Source organism: Zootermopsis nevadensis, unplaced genomic scaffold, assembly GCF_977971745.1.
Source record: "Zootermopsis nevadensis isolate Lab colony 2312 unplaced genomic scaffold, Znev_1.0 Znev_ptg000001l, whole genome shotgun sequence".
NCBI classification, from domain to species: Eukaryota; Metazoa; Arthropoda; class Insecta; order Blattodea; family Termopsidae; genus Zootermopsis; species Zootermopsis nevadensis.
The window spans coordinates 18,178,628-18,201,857 of NW_028259133.1; the positions used below are offsets into that span (position 1 = coordinate 18,178,628).

General features: G+C 39.3%; 1 protein-coding gene across 3 annotated transcripts in view; it reads right to left on the bottom strand.

The window, feature by feature from the left end:
• LOC110830541 (growth arrest-specific protein 2-like) overlaps nt 1–23,230 on the bottom strand; it is a 38,679-nt gene that overhangs the window by 11,947 nt on the left and 3,502 nt on the right. The window contains exons 1-2 of one of the 3 annotated variants that reach the window (XM_022065596.2): nt 19,610–20,231; nt 9,808–10,076 (exon numbers count right to left, since the gene is read on the bottom strand). In XM_022065596.2, the coding sequence (XP_021921288.1) occupies nt 9,808–10,060 (253 nt within the window). In that variant the 5' untranslated portion in view covers nt 10,061–10,076; nt 19,610–20,231. Of the gene's footprint in view, nt 1–9,807; nt 10,077–19,589; nt 20,232–23,230 lie in introns of those variants that run through there. The other 2 variants (XM_022065595.2, XM_022065597.2) reach the window with 2 other exon arrangements.

Here is a 23,230-nt window from a genome sequence, read left to right on the forward strand (position 1 = left end):
AATCAAAGCCCTCCACCGGATCCTGTCCTGGGCCAACAAAATCCAGTCTCCTTCAACTCCTATCTCCCATAGATCCCGCCTGAGATTATCCTCCCATCTACGTCTAGGTCTCTCCAGAGGTTTCTTCCCCTCAGGCTTCCCAAATAGTGGACCCAACCAACCAGATGGCTTACGGAACCCGAAGGTTCATCACCGAATTAACCAAAGCCCTTCACCGGACCCTGTCCTGGGCCAACAAAATCCAGTCTCCTTCAACTCCTATCTCCCATAGACCCCGCCTGAGATTATCCTCCCATCTACGTCTAGGTCTCTCCAGAGGTTTCTTCCCTTCAGGTTTCCCAACCAGTACCCGGTGCACACCTCTTGTCCAATCCATGCGCGTTACATGTCCCGCCCATCTCATTCTTCTTGACTTAATCATCCTGACAATACTGGGGTAGCAGTACAGATTTTTAAGCTCGTCATTATGCAGTTTTCTCCACGCCCCATCGTCTTCCCTCTTAGGCCCAAATATCCTCCTCAACACCCGATTCTCAAACACCTGCAATCTGTGTTCCTCCCTCTGAGTGAGAGACCATGTTTCGCACCCATACAAAACAACAAGCAAGATTATTGTTTTGTATACTTTAATTTTCAGGTTCTTAGAAATCAGACGGGAAGACAAAATATTTTGAACTGAGAAGTAGCAAGCATTTCCGGAATTTAGTCTCCTCCTAACTTCCTCACGAGTATCATTTTGATTTGTTATTGTTGTTCCCAAATATTTGAACTTTGTAACCCTTTCAAAGGATTTATTAGCCTAATAAATAATCAAAAAACGAAAAATTAGTATCAATATGGTAATATTTCAGGTTCTCAAGGACTTCTTTTTGTGACTCTCCGATATTTCCGTTTCTTGGACACCCTTGTACGTAATCTACATACATAATAAAATTAATATAGAGACTGTCTCGCCAAGAGGATTTCTTTTTTTCCCCTTTTTTCTACGACGTGCCGTATGAGAGAAAGAGAGTGGGACGGATGGACAGACGGCTACTATATTCGGATAACAAAAAATCCCTTCCTCTTTTTTTACCAAAAACCTTCAACTCACTGTCTAGTTTTAACTTCAGACATGTTCTGCATACCACTGAATATTTCGCAGCGGTTTATTGGAGCCATAGGCGAGACTTATCACCACATTCATGGTCAGTTAGTAAAGAAATTTGCGTCATAAATCAAGACTGACCCGAGGAACAATTGTTCGAAGCCGCCATGAAGGTCACATACAGCCCTGACCCTGAGACGTAGGTGTAGACTCTTCGTCAAGCAAAGCGAAAGCTTCACGCCGACATATACAGAGTGTCAAACCACAATCACGCACTACGACACAAAAATGAAATTACGAGGCAGAAGACTCTCTCATAGACTCCTCCCCCGTCACACTCGAACCAAAATCACCCTGGTTGCTGAGCCACTGCTCTTACCAATTGGGCAAAAGCTGTGCTGGTGAAAACGTCTGTTCATTCTGGAAGACATTACTTCGCATCGAAAACGTTTGCGAACCATTTAGCATAGCGCATATCCTGACAAGCACGTAACAAATGAGATAATCTATAACACCCATCTCGTCTCATTACAGTATTCAAAGTGTCTATGAAACATAGATGATGTTACTGGAACGGTACATCCGACACGAAAATAGTTCCTAGCGTCTTCCGGTTCTTCTAAAGTGGCGTTCGGTACACACAATGTTACACTGTACACGTGTACAACTACAAATTCTGTATTGTACTTACAATTCACATGCTGAAAACACAAAAAATTGACAGTAAGAAATAAACCCGAGGTTGTATTGGAAAAATTTAACATAGTGAGAATCCGTTCATATGGAAATTACGTACTCGTATACAGCTGATCAATAAATTGCATGTTTATTATCCCACAATTAATGCTAGCAATATCACGTTCATGTTCAAGCATTTTAAGAAAGTTTGACACCGTAGTGTCTTAGAACTTTTCATTTGAAACAGAGAAGATATACGCTTTTGATAAGGTAAAACATTATTTAATGAAAATTAAATGACAAATAAATGTATCTGTAGTATTCTGATAACACGTTTAATATCGCCTGATTGCCAAATCATTTTATCTTATCAACTCCTTCGTAGCTTGAATAACACTCGAACTAAAGTCACATACATTTCTTGCCAGCATTTCTTTAGGGCTAACAACGTCTACCCCATTTAATGCAGTACATATTTGGTAAGATTTCTCTTCAAATAATTCATTTGTAAACTAATCACATAAACAAGTTAGTATAAAAAGGATCCAAGACAAAAAATACAGCAACGCCAATCCCACGATATCACATACAACGTGGGTAGGACGATTACGTAATGGTTGCCCTATGCAAAGTACAGAAAACAATAACAGCACGGAGACTGCCAAGTGTCGACGATGTTACTACATTCGTTCATTTTACTGTACGCTTTGTATCAAGGCAGCTTTCAGACATTCACAGGTAAATTTGTCCCTGTACGTAATTATGCACTACATCCTGAAGATGTATTCCTGCGCTAATTTAAGACAACTCGTCATGAAGACATAGGCTGTTACTTTGCGAAAGTTGTTTCTAGTTTCTTTAACTTTCAGGACTTACACGCCTTTATACCAGGGCACTTACGAATTATATCTTGCAAATTGCCACCGCGATCCTAATGACGGTTCAGATTTACGACGAATAAACTTGTGTCCTTTCATTACGTCTTTTTATTACGTTAGCCCATATAATGAATACAGAGCTCATCGTAAATCAGTTTTAATAGCCGTTATTGTATACACAGTATTTTGACACAAGGCGAGCAGTCATCATTTTCATAGTTATCAAATGACGGCATCAATTACTTTTATTTTTTTACGAGGTGCGAAGAAAATAAGGATATATTTGTAGTTCTACAGCAAGCAAATACGTCATGGAAAATGTCTGTACAAAACCTGTTACTAGCTAAATATGGGCGTTACGAATGAAAGATGATTTTCGGAACATTATTAATTTATTCATTCTTTTTCTGTTTCCTTGTCTTCTTCACTTTCATATTTGTTTATTGCGAGAATTGTTCACTTTTACACATTTTATGAATGTATTGCGTTCTCGTTAATTTGTTAGTCAGAATGATCTCGCTTAAGGCCACAACTATAGGACAAATTTCAGTGACTGATGAAGGTTTTTTAATGAAGACAATATCTTTAATTACAGTGAAAAATATGACAGTCCCCAGATACCGACTGCTAAACAAATTAAAAACTTTCCCTGATAAAAGACCCACCTTGTTGAAAATCACACTGGTAAATAATTTAAGAAATTTTTAGAGATGAAAAAAGGAACAATTCATTTCCGAAAGTCATAGACGCAGCTCAGCTGATTGGCATGCACAATCGATAAACCAATTTTCTCTTGGAGCTCGTTATTTGTGCAGATTTAATCATCACATCTTTCGTTTCAACAGGCCATCAACACAATGACAGCGTCAGATGTGTTCATGACGTGATGACACTCGATATAAATCTATCAATCTCGATTTCTTTATGAAAGTGTCAGCCGTTGAGACGACTAGGAAAAAGCTTTGTATGAATTGTCGAACACGAAAATCTATTTTTGCGATTTATTTAAGGATGCTCCCAGTAGCTCAGACCATCAAGAGCCAACGAGAGGTTGATTAATGAGCTGAGAGTTTGAAAGTATGTGGAAGGAAGTGGTCGTGTCTGGAGGAACTGAGGAGAAACACGAGAAAGCTCAGTCACAATAACCAGTTTGTCAGTATTTGGCAATAAATTTCGTTTCAAATCAAGAACATAATGATGAACACTTGGAGGGATGGCGAACGAGAAGATTCTTGTCAATGTCGGGAATCGAACCACGGTCGTCCACTCTATAATAAGTCGCTTTTCTGACTGTCCAATCCAGTCTAAAATCTAAGTAAATGTCTAAATATTGAAGCAAATACATGGAAATAAAATTTGCATCGCCTTACATTCACGTGACCTATTACAACATCGGTAAATTGACGAAGTGCAGAGGCTGGAAAAAAATAAGTACTCTCTCTAAAACATGCCCCCCCACACACACGGAGGCTGCAGGCGTCTGAGTTTGAACTTACTTCAGAATGATTTCAAGATACCCGTTTCATTTTACAGTCTCATTTATTTGTGTAACCGGATCACACCATTCAACAAATTCCTTGGCCCGAATAGATGTCTAGAACACTGAGTGGGAAACAGGCTGGTAAGTTTCATGCACATATCTGTCGTACAGACTTAATAAAGTACTAAGTTCCAAATAAAACAGTGGGAGGGAGGTGTTACATTACAGTACCAGCAGCTGTCCTCAAGATGGCAAACGTATCTCGCAAGAATATCGAAAGAAATCTCAACGAATTAGAAAATGTCATTATCTTTTCGACCTACTTCAGGTGTTTCATATGGAAATTGGAGCAATATAGCTTTACTAACTTGCCGACTAATCGATCTTACTAACGTAAGAACACCTTTGATGTTCAATATCTTACCGCCAACAACCCAGTCCGAATATTTTTTCGCTATTTCATCAATGACGGAAGAAACAAATTCTTTAACACACCCACAGTCAAATGCAGTTGACTGCCGATTATCTGGGTTCGTACGGAAATATATTTCCCCCCGGATAATACTAAAAAAAAGTCACGAAAATGTAACAAATACGTAAGTTATTTACAGACATGCACTATATACATTTTTAAAGATTTTCTTTTAAGAGAAAGGATTTTATTTACAATTTAATACAGGATATACAAAGTTTTAAACAAGGAGTCCAACGGATAGTAACAACGTCCTATTATCGCAAACTTCAGGTTTTAGAAACAACTGATTCATGTTTATACGTTAAAGAATGTTATTGTTGTATGTATTTCTTTTTTAGCGTTCTAGATTTTACAGCATGTATTCTAAATAAATTTTTAATTTTCGTTTAAACCAGACGAACCTCGGTTAATCCGACCACAAATGACCGGGAGTCTCTTGTATCGGATACGATTTTCGAGAACAGAAAGTAGCAATATGGGCTACTTATCTACCCGTGTAGAGTTTCTTTCGAAGTAACCGTTCAGATAAAAAAGAGTTCAATATTCACAATATAACTTTTAAATCCGATTTCAAAAACACTAACATATGCTTTATGTAAGATTTGAGGTACTCGCAGCTGTGAGAATAACTATATTCTTCTGGGTTGTGATGCCTTGTAGACTCGTAATTATTATTATTATTATTATTATTATTATTATTATTATTATTATTATTTAGTGTTCTGTCTGACGACAGGTCCATATGAACAGGATCCTTCCATTCTTTTCTCGGACTGGGACCTGTTCATATACGTTCTTGGCAGATGATCCAGAAGTGGTTTGCCATTGCCTTCTTCTGTGTGTGAATGGAGAAACCGGGGAAGCCCCCGGAGGAAAACTCCGTGTTGCCTAGACCACGGCCTTGCCCAACACAAGTTATAAATTCGGGCACCGCCGGGAATCGAACCCGAGACCCCAGGATTACAAGGCCAGCGTTCTAACCGCTAGACTCGTAGATGGGGGCAATTTATTTCTCTGAAACGTTAGTCTACCTACGAGTCTACACGTCGTCACAGGCCAATAGAGCAACGTGAATTCATTCACACTTTACTTTATTCCGTATCTATCTTCAACAGAAGCAGAAATGGGGTGTAGTGGGTAGCGATAAAGCAGAGCTGGTAGCTGAATTATTCATGCAACCATGTTGCTCCTCCCACTTCGGGAACTCCCGAGCTCCCCCATAAGCCGCTGCTGCAAAAACACGTCACGTAACAAGTCTCCTCAGACACGACAACACATGGAACACATCCAAGGCCAAGATACCTGGGGTAAACGCGTACCAAAACCCCTAAAGCGTGTTGAAAGACGTCCACGGAGAAGACGCAAATGGTTAACAGTCTGTTTTACTTCCAGAATAACAGATAATTGGCTGGTCAAAGCGAACCTTTTGTTCGTGTTTATGTGTAACAGACGAGAAACTGAATGGCACTTAACCGTGCAGGTTTGCGGAACTGGAAGGGTCGGTGTACCTTCAAAAACTACTATTGTGAGATTTACTGTTCTCACAGCGACGAACAACAAGATGGCTGCCTTTTGGAGTGTAGAACCGTGTACTGACCGACGTTCCAGAGGAGATTACTGCTTCAATGCTCCGACGTCGAGGGCTTTAGCTTCCGTTGATCACTTAACGCAAATTCCGGTTAATATTATTTTAACGCTACGAAATTCAAGCAGTTTATGCAACGAAGTTAAATAATACATGAATCAAACAATAAATTATTAAAATTATATACATTTTTTGAAAATTCATTGGTTTTGAACTCTGACTGAGTACGTTATGCAAGACAGGCAACATTAATTTTTTTCGCAGTTATATAAAAAAGTGTTTTTTGAGTTTTCTTGACTGCAATATATTTGTCACCTCTATTATGTTATATAAATTCTAAAAATAGAATGTAAGCATTAGGTTAAATTGTAGTCTGAAGTTGTATCTGGACATGGTTCAAGAATGTGCGTACGCTCAAGGACATCAAACACAAAACAAGGAAATCCGTCTTTGTAACTGCATTTTAATTACTAAGAGCAGAAAGCTCTCCTTGGTAGCAAATTCTTTTGAAGTGCAAGCAATCTGCAATTAAACACACTTAACAACAAAGCTTAAATAACTTAATAACACAATATTCTTCTGACAAGGCCTCAGATAAAAAATATAGAGAGAAAATAAAATAAGTATTAAAACCATTTGTCATTGACAGTTGGACCTATTAATATGTCTTTGTTACATATTACAATAATAAATATAAAGTAACAGTGAATTCTCAGTTACCTACACACGCCATGTTCTTTCAATTTTCGTGAAAGAATGTTTGAATAAAAGTTATACATGTTTCAAAGACGAGTCTCCGTACAAAACTCCAAGCCTCGAAGTTCAAAGAAGACAACAAATCCAATGGTACGATGTTCATATCGAGTTTAACAAAATGTGTTGATTAATGATGATGACGATGATCTTGTGGGTTTTAGCGCCGTGTAAAGGCCAGCGTTTCTGAGAAATACAATGTCTCCACCTTCAGCCCTGAAGACGGAGACAGAATCTTTCTCTACCGACGAGTTTACACGATGACAAAACCCAGAAAATTATCATAGGAAATCCTCACTGCTGTGAAAACCTCAAATCTATAGTTAATTAAATTCTGCAACAGTGGTGTTTGTAACCGAATGAGAGGACAGATGGAAAGACACACATCTCGTTAGTTGGGTTCCGAAAAAAGAAAAAAAAGAACCACACAGCTGGAGTTCAAATGAATATAATTTGTTCATTCGCACAATTAATAATAACGTATTCTTTTGGCTGGAAAATTCCATAAGAGATTCCTCACAGTACCAAGGAAGAATGAATAATTAAGCCATATTTGGACTCCAAGGTTTTAGAAAGTAGACTGTCGGAATGTTCATATCATCGTCATTGATTTCACCTTCCTAATATGTGCCGAAGAGAACGACCTTTTATAATCACGAGCGATTTTTTCACACCACTTCCGGTTGTACGGATGCAAAGCTCGAGACGAAATGTATCGATCTACTGCAGAGACGGAAGAAGAAGAAGAAGAAGAAGGAGAAGAATCCTTCGGTGGAATTGTCTTACCTGAAAATAAACCTCGTCAAACGGAAACTACTAAAAAGTAATAAGAAAGAACTGATTTTTATCTTTCTAGGGGCAGCATTCACCATTACCTGAAAATACTGAAGAGGGTTGTTTTGGGATGTCTCACTCGAATAATAAAATTCCTCCTATTTCCTAAAAGATATCCAGAAAGCTTTAAGCCCTAAACACTACGTACTGTAGCAAACCTGACTGGATTATCGTAAACAGAAGCGATTTGACCAAATCTGCAAACGACCGAAACAGAATCCTACACGTTCACTTAAAATTAAGCTCATCCTTAAAATCTGAGAGATGAGAACTGCAAACATTACAACAGTCTTACTCGAAATACCTGAAACAAAGGACCAGTTGGAAGATTTAGACGTGATGTTAGAACAATACACTTTAAAGGCGTACTCTTTGGGGTACACCGACGTTCGTGAGAGATAATTATTGCACTAATGACCACTGTTGCACTAATGCTCCCAACAGAACTGTTGAATGACAGAGGTGTCCAGGCCTGATAGGCAAGGTGGACGAGGGCATTACCTGGGGGTGCACAGAAGGGGCTTAAGTCTTCGAAAGTCTCCTAGCACTTGGGCCCCAAAATTCCTTGGGGGCTGTGCAGATCCTTCTGAGGCCTGGACGATTTAATCTGAGATATCTGAGGTTTACATGGAGGTGAATATGAATACAGCTGTCTTCTGGGACGTTACGTCGTGTAGTTGGGAATAAACTATCCGACGTTTCAGTGTGTTTACTGCCTCCATCAACAGGGCGGCGAGATATCATATAAGACAGTCATATTCAAGGTTTGTACAGATCGAAATAAGCAATATTATTTTTTCCTGTTCAGTTCTTACCCTTATTACAAGTAAATAAATATTTTATCAGCATTTATAAACTTTGCAAATACATTTCAAAGTGCGATATATGGAAGTACCCTGTCTAAATAATTGGTTTTATGACAAGATATTAACCAGCTCTGACAATACAATTTCTTCGGTTCGACATTCAAATCCGCCGCACTTCGCATGTATACTACCACGCTGTTTGCTCACGAACAGGTACCCTGTGGGGGCGCCTCACCTGAGCACCGATGCAACCAGCCGTTCCGGTACAGAGCCCCAGATGGCCTGAACCAACATTACGCCACTGTCCGTTATGCAGAGGGGCGTTCTACCACGGTCCCGCGCCCAACCGAGAGCTTGGCACCGACCACGTTCGCTGTAGGCGCATCCAGTTTATTCTGCCGAAACATATTACTCATGACCCTGATGATGGAGGCAGTAATCACCTCCGAAAAAGTCTGTCAATTTCTAAGAGACTACACAGCGAAAACATCACAGGAATAGTCATCTTCTATAATAAAACTTCCTTCAGTTATTAACTTCTACCCTGAAGGTGGAGGCAATACTTTACTCCAAAGTGTGGTGACCATCTACAAGACTACATGGGGAAACAAACTCAACTCAAATAGACCATAATAAACAAGAATGTACTTGGTGTAACAGGTCTTCGTCGTATATCGCGTATTAAAAGTTGTTTGTCTGGTTGCATAACTGCCTTCTTTTGTTCTAATTACAGCAAGTACAATCAAATTGCGAAACGGTAGGCAACTATAACTTACTACGCCTAGAGAAAAATGGCGTGAGAAGGGGAACATACCAGGACGCCCACTAATATAATATTCTGAGCACTGTGTGTTGCGAGAGCTCCGACAAAACAAGAGTTTTGGACGCATTCAAGAACATTTATTTTATATGCTCCATGTCTTCAAATTAAAAAATGTATTTCCACAACTGACTTTCTGGAAATGTGCAATTTTGAGATTTTGAGCATTCGCAATGCCCACCAATCAAACAACTTATCTGTACTGCTTAAAACTCAACTTATTTATAGTTTATATTAATTCATGTCTTGACGCAAAAGTAATAAAGTGTTTCAGGCTCGATGCTTAGGCTAGGTAGTAATTTTTATACCAAATTCAGCTCACAGCTGTTACTAATGTATCCAGGGACATCAATTATACGAATTCTAAGAACAAAGGCCTGTTTGCTGCCGACACATTAAAGAATTACTTACCCACTGTCTTGTTGATCCAGTCTGCGAGGTCTTCTTGGAGCGGGTACAGCTGACGGCTCTGTGAAGAGTAGATGCGATCCTGGTAGTATTCCACGTACTCTTCCTCTGTTTCGGGCATGTGCTGACTCTGGGATGGCCCTGACACGGGCCGGTTTATTTCGGACGGCAGGGACATGGGTCCCCAGCTGTTGACGGTGCGCCGACTCCGACCCGGAGTAGCTCGGAACGCAGAAGCCATCGAGACTACAGTCATCCGCGGTTCCTTACACCTGCAACAAACGACAGGAATAATTTTATCGCCCCGATGACTGAGGCAGCAAGCACCTCTGAAACGTCTGTAAATTTTCACCAGACTATATGGCGTAACAACTCAGAAGACAGCCATCTTCATAATGAGTTGGAAATGAATGGTCACAAATGTTGGTATCATACTTTAAAGTTATTATTATTATTTAGTGTTCTGTCTGACGACAGGTCCATATGAACAGGATCCTTCCATCCTTTTCTCGGACTGGGACCTGTTCATATACGTTCTTGGTAGATGATCCAGAAGTGGTTTGCCATTGCCTTCTTCTGTGTGTGAATGGAGTAATTGTTGGGATGCCACGGAGAAACCGGGGAAGCCCCCTGAGGAAAACTCCGTGTTGCCTAGACCACGGCCTTGCCCAACACAAGTTATAAATTCGGGCACCGCCGGGAATCGAACCCGAGACCCCAGGATTACAAGGCCAGCGTTCTATCCGCTAGACCACCGTGGCTGTACTTTAAAGTAGGATAAGGTAATTAAAGAGCGCTGTTCCTAAATATGACGTTCATTAAAATTTAACATATTTCAGTAAGAATTAAGATGTCACAGAATTTAACATCAGACGAAGCCTTGGGCTACACTGGAGTGATTACTTGGTATCGGTTCGTAAAACATTAGTTACAATGCAAGTTTCTTCAAAGGTGTCGCTTTTCCGTACTTCCAGTCCCAAAGTAACAATTACTAACGCCCATTAAATTCCTATCTGACCATCAAAGCCATTCAGAACAAATGGAATACCTGCCTAATGGTTTAAGATTCAGAAGGAAACACCCAACTTTCACTGAAGACAACGAAACTTCTGCCACTCCACTGTCATGTTCAATTGGTATGGAACATCAGCTGTTGAAACGTTTTTGCTGTTCATCCCAGCAGGCTTCTCGAGAGTTAAGAGGGTGTGGGTAAGTTTCTTCCCTTCACAGTCATTCAATTACTAAAGGCCAAACCAAGGAGAATGATGGGTCAAAATGTACTGGGAATGTAATATCAAACGTTCGATTGTACTTACCGGTCTGGAATTCAATGTCTGTATTAAGTGTTAACAAAGAGTCGACATAAGTGATTGAATAGCTACGGTCAGAAAGGGTGTTACCCCGGCTAACGCTGTTAAACGGGCTAGTAATAATTATATTCATGAAGTCTGTCCATCAATCATAAAAGCTGCACAAACAATGACAAACGTTTGGTGAAAAGATATTTTTAGGCGTTGCTCTAACCATTCACTAATTATGGGATTAATTATCTGCGCTAATTGACGTCTGGCGCTGAATATATCTGGATGTTAAACCATTACAAGATTCACAGAACATTCCAAAACGCCCACCACATCAATTACGTATTTTAATACAGACGTAATAATGAATTAGCAAAGAGGAAATAATTAAATATTTGCTTCTCAAACACTAAATATCGGATATTTGAATCTGGAAGTTCAACACCAACCATAAACTGTTGTGAACGAGAGTTCAACCCGGTTCATATACTGAAATCATTTAATCTTAATTCATCTCTCAGTTTCGGTGTTACAGGAGGGTTCTTTTTTGACAGTTTCGATGATGGAACACGATGACACTCTCTCCTTTATGTCTTCAGTTTACAAATTTCGTGCAAAAAGCGGTGAGATAATTTTTAATAATCTGAAACCCAGTGGTAACTATATGTACCACCTGGATTAAAAATAATTACGTCTGCATTTTATCCATACGGTGTTTTCGTGGGTTTTGTACGATTCTCAGAATAAACAGCGACAATTTTCTTATGCAGCATTAACCAACTGATTTCTGTAGTGGAGAAGAGAAGTGTTTTCTTTGAGGTGAGGACCGAATGCTCAAACTAAATTTATGTGGGTTTCAATTTCGAAGAGTTGATACAAAACTGAAAAAAGTTCAAAAAAGTTGTCGTCGTGACCTATTTAAGGGTACTATCCCAGCATCTGTCTGGTAAGACAGAAGAAACGACAAAAATCTAAACAAAGCAACCGACCTCTTCTCTTGGTCTTGTAATGATATTTAATGAACAGCAAAAATCAAACTCCTTGTTATATACAGGACGTTCTCTAATAAAATTGAAGGCAACTATCACATCTCGGCTCCCGGTAGAAATTATTATATAATTTTTATTTTTTAACAGAGCGGTATCTGACTCGTTTGAAGGAAACCTTGTAGCACTTGGCGCTGAGTCATGCAGTTCCAGCCGGGAGCCAAGAAGTGACAGTTGCGTTCAAATTTATCAGAGAACGCCCTGTACATTAATCCACCCTCCTGTCACGCCCTCCTTCTTGTGTCTAAATAATCTCCTTAACAGTTTGTTCTCAAATACCCTCAAGGAAAATACAGACCGTGTCTGCTAACAAAACATTCTTCATTCACACTGCAGCTGTGAGTAGGCCTATATCAACAACGAGTAACGCGCTGAATAATCACCTCACACTATTCCTGTATACAGTTAATTCATAAAACACATCTTTTCAGGCGAACAAGTTCTTTCAATAACGCCGCAACGCGAGAACGGGCATGACTGTTAAATATTTGATAATACATGTATGATATTATAATGAATCTCTGAGCACAAATCCTCTCTACGCCGTCACTTCTACGTCAGAAGAAAAACCAACCCTTCACTAAGATTACAGTCTTCTGGGTTGTTCCGACTTGTAGCCTGGTAGAAATTAACTGACGTTTCAGAGGTGCTTGCTGCCTCCATAATCAGGGCTATTTATCGTCGCCCCCTAATAGCCCTCATGTTGGATACAGTAATCACTTCTGAAACGTCGATAAACTTCTATCAGAACGCCGTGAAAACCTGAAATTTCGTCTAAGGGACAGGTAGTCTTTTAAGAAAAAGTCTGATCTGTGGAGCTAGTCAACTTTGATGGTAACTGTACTTCCAAAAGGCATTAAAAAGAAGTCTTAGATTCTGAGGGGGGGGGGGGGAACTGAAGATTAGGACATGCGGGTGATCTCCCCCAAAGTCTTACCGAGCCGACTGAGTACGTCCACTGACTGAAACAGTATTCAGGCCCTCTGGTAAAAACTATACAATTTTTTTCTCTTTTAGATTTTATTACTCTAGTGACTCCACAGTCGCCTTCTTCCTGTTAACATTTTTTGTCTGAAGACATTGACGCCCATGGGAATGGAAGTAAACCGTGTTGTAGCTGAATACATACAGAGAACTGCTTTCTCGCCTGTCTCATCTGGAGCTACAGCATAAATAAGATTTTAACCGAAGTAAGAGAGCTAGGCTGTGCCCTGTCGTCGTATTGACTGAGACAATTTTCAGAACAGTGAAAGTGTTTGGTATTTTCAACAAAAGTTTATATTTTAGATTTTGATTTGATATGGCAGTATTAAACAAAATTATGCAGAAACAGTACCTGCAGTTTCATTGCTTTATTCTGTTGATACTTAACATTCGTTTCATTGTTTCAACGTGGTCAAAGCACCAATTTCGTTTTCGCATCTTCAGGAATCTGCAATAACGAAATATCAACAAATACTGCCACATCGTGATGACACTGAATTCCTCTACGCCTTATTCCGTGTGTCATTCGATAAAGTTTAGTTCGACAACACTACAAACTGCAAAACAGAAGATACGAGAGTGGATAATCAGAGGGGGAACCAGATTATTCTTTTTAAAAAAAGGTTGAAATGGAATCTCAGTTTACGTAATTTCCGGGGGTATAAATCGATTGGTCGAAATGTTGTCGACTTAAATGCTGAATAAACGTGGTTTATAACTAACTAATTAACTAGATGGCTTACCGAACCCGAAGGTTCATCACCGAATTAACGAAAGCCCTCCACCGGACCCTGTCCTGGGCCAACAAAATCCGGTCTCCTTCAACTCCTATCTCCCATAGATCCCGCCTGAGATTATCCTCCCATCTACGTCTAGGTCTCCCCAGCGGTCTCTTCCCTTCGGGTTTCCCAACCAGTACCCGGTGCACACCTCTTGTCCCATCCATGCGCGCTACATGTCCCGCCCATCTCATTCTTCTCGACTTAATCACCCTCACAATACTGGGGGAGCAGTTTATACGTTAACATTTACAAATATAACAACTGTGCGATATTTGGAGATTTTATATTTTCAATAATGTTTAAGATAGTGGGAATCTGTAACACTGGAAAAAAAAACAATGATATGAGACTTCAGGTTCTCGTCGCGGCGAATACGAAGATGACTTGTCTTCTGGGATGTTGTACTTTGTTGTCTGATTGAAATCAACCGACGTTTCAGAGGCGCCTACTACGTCCATCGACAGGGCGATAAGTAATCATATTTTTGTAGTTCATTCTAACAACACTACATTAAATACAGAATGAAGAATTGTGAACGAAAGCGCCAGAGTTTATTTCCAGAACTTCTCGTTTGTCTCTTATTTTGGACCGTCTGTCTTCCTGTTGATGTGGCTGCAAGCGACACGCATTACGGACCAAAAGCACCCATGTATACACAACTCACCCATACGCACAGCTGCTCCACTGGCTTCGCATGGACGGAAGAGATGCAGCATCCACACACACTACTCCCCTCACAATTCCAACAACATACCCTTTCATTCCAGCACATGCAATAAGGGTTCTGCTTTACCCACCCTTTGATGAATTAAGAAATGAAAGACGGATGGTTTTTTGTATTCATGTCTACGCTGTCAGGGTGTGGCTCAGTGTGGGGAAAATTTCTATCATACATAATGCACCTAATTCTAGTCTCCCTTCCCGGTAAACCCATAACTGACAGAAGCTTCTTCTGTAGCCAGAAGTCAAGAGGGAACCACGGTCTTAGCATGCAATTGAAAAGAGATGCAACTGATACCCATTCTATTCACAATTTAGTAAGGGACGGGTTCAGACTCACTAACAAACAAGTGTTATGACTGCTATTTAAAGTGAACAAAAAGATAAACAGATGTAAGGTACAGATAAACAAAACATGTTAGAACAGACAATTAATTTGCAGTGCTCTAATTACGCCGTCGTTCGTAATGAATCTCCTTTTCATACGTGCCTATATTAAACGAGTCTAACTGCTGCTTTTGTAAATTAATCTAGCAGTATACTACAATCGATAGATTTGCCAATAAAAAGACGGATACTGCTTATAAACTTCAGAATAATCTTTCAATTAATCTGACAAACGGACAGAAAAGTTAATAATTGGTATCAATTTAAATAACGTTATGAACAACTTTACAGATTTCTTATAATTGTTATAAGCATCAAGCTACTATATTACAACCCACATTCATTACATTAATATTTTAACGTCCTGTCACTAATAACAGCATGGCAGTAGTACCAACGTTTGAAATGGGAACGAGACTTAATGTGGATCGTAAATTAAGTGCCGATAATGTAAAATGTGATAACAGACATTCTAAAAATATTAAACTTTTCGTAATACAGCATTTTGTAACATGGAGGTAGCCGAACACCGAAATCTACCTTTCGGTTTAATACCGGTAATAAAACACTGAAAACAGAAGTTTTGTATGAGATAGATCGTAAACACACGTACAAATTCTGTACGAAAAAATTGTGTATGTGTTAAACTTTTACTTCCTACTAGAGACATTGTCAGTAGCTATATTATTACTACTAGATTCATACGCATTGTTCATTAGCCTACTTAATTTTATGATAAATCACCGAAAAACTTCGCCACAACAAACCACTACAAATCTTAACTCTGAACCCCATTTTGAAAGTCGATGGCAGTTCACGTGGACAGATCTGAATCACGCATTTCAGATCAACAACCTCAAATGGGATTGAATAAGTGAAATGGTGTTTTATCTGTTCTATCACACCACGCGTGTAACAAATAAACACTCCTTTTTTCATCTCACTGATAAGAAACACGACAAAAGATCACTCACTAACGAATAGAACTGACTTCATCAGGGGCAATCAACGTTCCCAGACCTGGGACATTTTCTGAATCGCCGATCGCAAAGTAATAAATAAGGGCAATTTAACGAAACGTCATAGTAATTTGTTTTCAATTTAAACAAATTAGGTCTACTGTTACAAATAGGTCCACATATAAATAATTATCTTTACCAAAATAATCCATCAGCCAAATGCTTCGTTCGGGCTTACATTTCAGCTACAAGTATGAGAACATTTATTTATATAAGAATGGCAGTCATGCATTCCAACAAGGAAACAACAGAACGAAGCTCTCATCCCACTTGCTTTAATCAACAATGTCACCCAGAGTTTTCTCCATCCTCTTATACACAATTATTGTCTCAGTAATTTAATTTAAATCAGCGTCTGCGTTACTCAAGATTTCTCTGACCCCTCGAGACGACAATGAAAATTTCTCCTAACACAGTAGCATTATCTTCATTACTGTACACCGTTCCTCCAACGCCTCTTTTAACTTCAACCTCATGATTGACGGAGTGTCATTAGATCATCGAAAGTTAGGGCAATTCAAGCTGCCAATGTACTTCAAGTTAATTACGCGTAAGCGTAAAATTATATTCGAAATAAATTACAGTAACACGTATTTCCAACTGCTCATAAATAATATTATTTAATGAAATGATAAACAAATAAAAAAGAAGTGAAGATATTGTACCAAGATGGCTGTCTTCTGGGTTATAAAAGTTTACGATGAGTAATCTCCCTGATGATGGAGGCAGGACCACCTCAGAAACGTTGGTAAACTACTAACAGACTACACGGTAGACGGCCATATTCGGACTCACCGCCGTTAAAAACCTCAACTCCTACTAAATTTTACAAATTTCAAAGAAATATCTTACACAGTATTGAATAAGGGAGATCACGCACATATTGAAATAAAGGAAGACACTTTATTGTTCCGCAACAAGATTTTCATCACAACTAAATGATCATCAAAATAATTTAGGCAACTAAACTAGCAAAGAACTCATTTGGAAAATGTTTAGGCCAATAAATCTCATTAGGCCTGGGATTGCCGCTTGCTGTGTAATCATAACAGATAACAGCAACTTACACCTCAAACCGTCGAAAAGATTCTTTATCAGCCCCAGTTAATTCTGCAGTTGTTATTGGCAAATTCTCGAATATGCCTACCGACAAAGCACTCTACATCTGGAATTTTCAGCCCCGCCAGTGTGAAATGTATCGTGTTTGAAACAAAAGAGAAGAATGCACAGCGAAAAGAAGAGACAAAGAGATAACACGCTACGCCATATTTCACAAACATTTGTTGTTGTTGTTGTTGTTGTTGTTGTTATCTATAAACTTCTAGTGGCATCTCAAGGTTTGTAAGTACGATATCTGAGATTCGAATGCTGATACACAGAGCAAATATCTGTGCAAAGAATTCTGAAGTGCAAACAGAATACACTAGATTGTTGCGTAACACTGGAAGCAACCCGTTAGTGCTTCGACACAGAACAGACCTTTATCCAATCGGTCAGTATCCATGCTATCCGATAGCATTATTTCTTCCAAATTTGACATGTTACTCCTACTCGTATAATTATTAGCTTCAGGCACCAGAATAATTTTTTTGATAAATTAATAGTCGTTCAGCTAGTCAAGAAATTACTCTCCTTTTATAGAACCTCGGGAGTTCATCAACGTATTCACAAGAGCCAGACAGAGGTCCCTACCCTGAGCCAAATAAATAAAATCCACACCCCGAAACCCCATTTTCATATAAATTTTTTGATCGGATAGCCTGAAGAAAGAGTGAAACTACTCGGAACACATATACATAGATGGGAGGATAATATTAAAATGGATTTTACGCAATTCTCGCCTCTCTCATGACACAAAAATACTTTGCGAAGAGTACCAACATTAGTACTATACACACAGAAAAAATCAGTGCTATGTTTTCAATATGCTTTGGTGAAGGCCTATTGACCGGTATTAGTCTGTTGCAACTTCACGAGATAATTGAATGTGAAGAGATATAGATATCTCACTTCTCCAAAAGAGGTCATCGATTGTTTCTTGACTGAAAATTTCCGACACCTAAGATTCTATCTTGATTCAGCAAAAAAACTATGGCAGATAGTTCCAGGTTCACGAATAGATCCATCTGAAGCAAGAACTGATGTAAATATTATTTTCTTTCCTATCGTAAGATTAGTATGCCCTCCTGCTGGATACGGAATCACAGTTGTGACAGGCCCACGATGCCAAATGCGATTCGTTCTCTGCGTTTTACAATATAACAAATACAAAATCATATGGAAACAATTACATTACAATGTTTCGTGGAAGTTCATTTCCCGTACTGACATGGACCCCCCCCCCCTTCCCCGGTCACGCTTGGGGACACTTCATTGATTTAGTAGACTATAATTTGTCCCATTTTCGGCATACTTTCCTTTCTCATACAAAGAAAGTATGCTTATGATATCACCTTGTGTGGGTCACATTTCAATTTTGACCGATTTCCACAAAATTTTATACGAACGTTGAGCCACTGGTAACCACCCAACCTCCTCACATTTTTTCCAACTTCCTATAATCGCTATCAACAATATGGAGAACGCAAACTTATGAGGTGGGAGCGACACTAGTGCCTCTTTATATAAAGTTCTAAAATTATATATTGTGATATATTATTAAAAAATAGGCCAAGGCTGTCAAGGCAATTTTTTATGTAAAAAAAAACTTCTCGACAGCACGAATATATATTTTTTTGCTACAAGTTCAATGGCGGTAACTGAAAGTACAACTGCAGCTAAGCATGTAAAATTCTTCAGATATGGATTTGGAGATCGGCGGTGGTAAACCGTAAGATTGTATCTGGAAAATGTAACGAAGACACGACAATTCATGGCAATCGGACCTTATAAAATAAATAACATAATAATAACAACAAAACGGACACAGTAATAATAACATTCTGCAATATATTTACAGTTAAAAAAATAATTAATAAATAAATGTAATCTTCCCAATTGTTTTGAATTTCTTCTTCGTAATCGAGAGGTCTCGAATTCAAATCTCGGCTCGGAGACCGGCTATCTTATTTGAGTCATTTTGTACTTTTCCTCAGTCCCCATAGGCTAATGCCTGAAAAATTCATCATCCATTAATCACCCCATCATTCTATTCTATTCAGTCTGTGCCACTGACTGTGGTTAAATTAAACCAAAATAAATATTTAACCTTCTAATTAACTTACAGCACCTGAATACCACGTTAACACACGATCGGTCAACTATTAACCTTGCCAGTTACAGGGCAAGCATTTTGAAGTCTATCAGAAACTCGTCGGTCCATTTTAATTAAATAAAATAGCCAGGAGATGATTAAACTTTGAATGCTTACAAAGAAGTCTAACCCGCTCTTTTAGGTATCAAAATAAATATGCGATTTAGTACATACATTAGCAAATTTTACACATTTTCAGGCAGAAATGAGTAGTTGTTACTGTGATAAGTTAAATATTAACTTGTTATAATTAATTAGCAGCGATAATAATATGATTAAATTCATTACAGTACCTGTTAATGAACCGTCTTACTTGCAAGAAAACGAAGTCGTGATTCTGTCACCGTTCCTGAAGAACTTTTGAAGACATTTTCAACCGGAGCAACTTGACATCACAATGTACCTAGTCCATCCAGATAGAGGCACAGAAACGAGATTCAATTTTCCCCCCCTTTCTCACATGTATTGTCAGCAAGGAAACAGTATCAGCTGTCTGTTCAATAGCGCTCACTAATCTTTATATACACAAACGCTGTACCCACGCTCGTGTTGTTTTCTGTAAGGTCACACCTTCACGATCAGAACTCAGGCCGCGTCTGTTTGACTCAGCTGAACCACGGGCTTGCCCGTAGTAGTAGCGGCTGTCGGCGAGTACGTCTTGACATGAAGTAGTAGTAGAACTCCTACTGCTCGTAGACAAGGATACATGTGTGCGGTGTGTGGGCTTCTTGATCGGACCACTACAAATGCCGGTAGGCGCTCTTCTGCTGTTTCAAGACCGTATTGTCACAGTACCAGCCATCAGCTGGTCGCTTCCTCACGCAAGGCGGGCAGACAACACTAGTGACAGAAACGCAGTAGTGTTCCGGGGTTAGGATGAGTGAGACGGGGATGTTTTCCATGTTTCCACTACGTCCCACATAGGCTCTGTCGTCGCAGCAGTCAAAGCGCCCCTCGGTACAGAGTTACCGCCCCTAAAGTAGATCAATATAACTGGCCTGGCGCACATTTCAGTCCAGGAGGGAGGGGGGGGACAAGTTGAAGGTTGAAATTCAAGTTCCCCTTCCTCTACTCATAACCTCAAAAATTTATGAGTTCGGTGTGGGGGGTCAACGTGGTTATTTAAAGGGGGTACACCAGGATTTAAACCCTAATTAATACGCGATACACGAATGACGAAATACAACATTGATGAGATTTCAGATTCTCACGGTGGCGACTGTAAAGATGGTTGTCTTCTGGGATGTTGGGCCGTGAAGTCTGGTAGAAACTGGCCGACGTTTCAGAGGTGGTTACTGCAACCATCTCCTAATCTAATCATTGCCTGAAGAGCCAAATGTAGCCAATAAACCGAAATGTTACCACACTTGTTCTGCGTTTAGGTCTGCACGAAGTCTCGTCTTATAGCGAGTTCTCACTGTCTCGAATCTAAATTAACGAGCAACAGATGTAATTGGTGTAGACTATCAGTCTTCATTACAAGAAAGATGGATGACTGCAGTTCACATTCTTTGGAGAAGAACATAACAGACGTAATTAAACTCGGAAAAGTAACACAAACACACAGAATGTTAAACGAAACGCAACTTTATGTTACGTACCGTAAGACATTCAGATGCAGATTGAGAGACAATTACAGGAGAATTTCCGTGTTTTCTACATCACTGTCTTCCCATATTGCTAGCCCGAGATAAACCCACGTTTAAGTTTCAATCGGATGTCTCTGTCACCCTTGCATTTTATGTATCCCGTACTCATAACTCATTCCAAGGAGCATAGTACTTCTACAGATGATAACAGCCACTCATCTAGTTAAACTTGTAAGGATTCATTATCGTGTTCACAAATGCCCGCCACCAGATCTGGTCCTGAGTCACACGAGCTCAGTTAACACCCTTAAATCCTATGTCCATAAGCACCAGTTGAATAACCTACGTTTATGTACACAATTGTTTAATTTCTAAGCCTTTGTAATGTAACTTACTAAATATCAACTGATGGATAAAGAAACACCCCATCTGACAACGTGACAACCCCAACGACGTATAAATAGAATTAATGTCCCGCAGGCAGGATTATCGGACATCACCACACTGAACTCTGTACTACGTAAATTATTTTCCTAGACTGCAAAAATCATTTCCGCAACTATCCCTTTGTTTATGTAAAATATTATTTAAAAATTTAGCCCGTACCGCGAAGTAAACACAACACTTCACCATTACAAAGATCAGTTAGTTGACGTAGTTTACAGAAATAATCGCTGTTTACTGCGAGAACCTACAAAATCTAAAAATCCAGTGATGATAATAAATTCAGAACTGACTGATAAAGTTAACCATAATTTTTTGACAGAATCTTAATTCCTTATGCAAATGCCATCGAATGCTAGAACAATTTGTCAATATAAATGTTTATGATAAGGTACAATCTTCATTCCGAACAAAGGGTACAGCTCCATGCATTCTTAGCCTCGGAGCTAGATGGACGTGAATGGTTAGCTTCAAGCCCAGGCCTGCTTTACCACCGGAGAAAGGTTACGAGTAACGTAGCTGGTTTTATCACAGCAGCTAAATTTTGTACCCCTCCGAGAATCGAACCTCAGTTGCCCAGCCAGCCTATTCATTACATTGACTAAACTATCACGACTGGAAACCGTTAATTGTAATGCAACTACAGTATCAGTTCTGTTGTAATTATAGCTGTAGATCATCATCATCATCATCATAACACAATAATCATGCATATAAAGTAGGACTCAATTATCGATTCGTAGTTCTGGAAACACCCGCACATTTTGTGTCGCATGACGATAATTGCTAAGACGCCGGCAATTAAAAATACTACAGACGTCAATGTTCTGCGACAAATGATAGACTGTAGTTAGTAAAATGAAATTCAGTGGGATTTGAGGTTCTCATGACATTGAATACGAAGGAGGCTGTCTTCTGGTTCGTAGTGTAGTCTGAGAGACGTTTACCGACGTCTAAGAGGTATTGTCGCCCTTATCTTAAAGGAGATCGCCCTTTTGATAGACGTAGTTCGCATCTTTTTAAACATCGGTAAACGTCCACTAGACCAGTCGTGTTCAACCTTTTTTTGTTCGCGTACCCCCCAGATATAATTTCTCTCTTCAACTCTGTACCCCCAAAGTTGTTGGTGTATAATTCAAGTTATACATAGTATATAATCTACATCTAAAATAAATTAAATAAATTACATTACTGATTATTCAGTGTTTATCATAAAATAATATATTCTTTTAAATTTAACGTACCCCCAGGGGTACGTGTACTCCAGGTTGAAAACCACTGTACTAGACTAAATGGCGCAAATAACCCAGAAAACAGCCATTTTAAAACAGCCAATTGCACAAAATTAACTTTAGACTTGTAAATACTCAACTGGGCCTATATTACTGCTAGGATTTAACTTGAAATGAAGTCGGTTTAAACCAATTATTTTCAATACACGAGTTCAATTTTTGATTTTTGCGCTAAGAACGCATGAACACACGATGTGAAAACTCTCCCTGTGTTTTATGATTGACGCAAGAGATTGCTTTTTGGGCTAAAGTACATCTGGTGACGCATATCACGGCGTCAGTCAGCGATGGCGGGGGCGGATGGGGGTTGGAGAGAAAGGGGAAGGGTACATTTCAAATGACCCATATTCAATTCAGATGTACAACAAAATTACAGAGCACCTTGCAAAAAAAATGAAACAAATCTTTATCAAAGGCAGGCAGCACCAAGCACGCCATTTGCCAGCGGAAATTTGAGATCAGGACCGCATGTCACGGGGTCAGAGAGAGGTCTCAAATATGGGTCAGGCAGAATGAGAACGGGAAGACGCTGTTTCTGGACCCAAAAACAGGAAGACACGAGGAAGAACAAGGCAAATGTTACGTAACGCAACTGCGTTTCATGTAGGA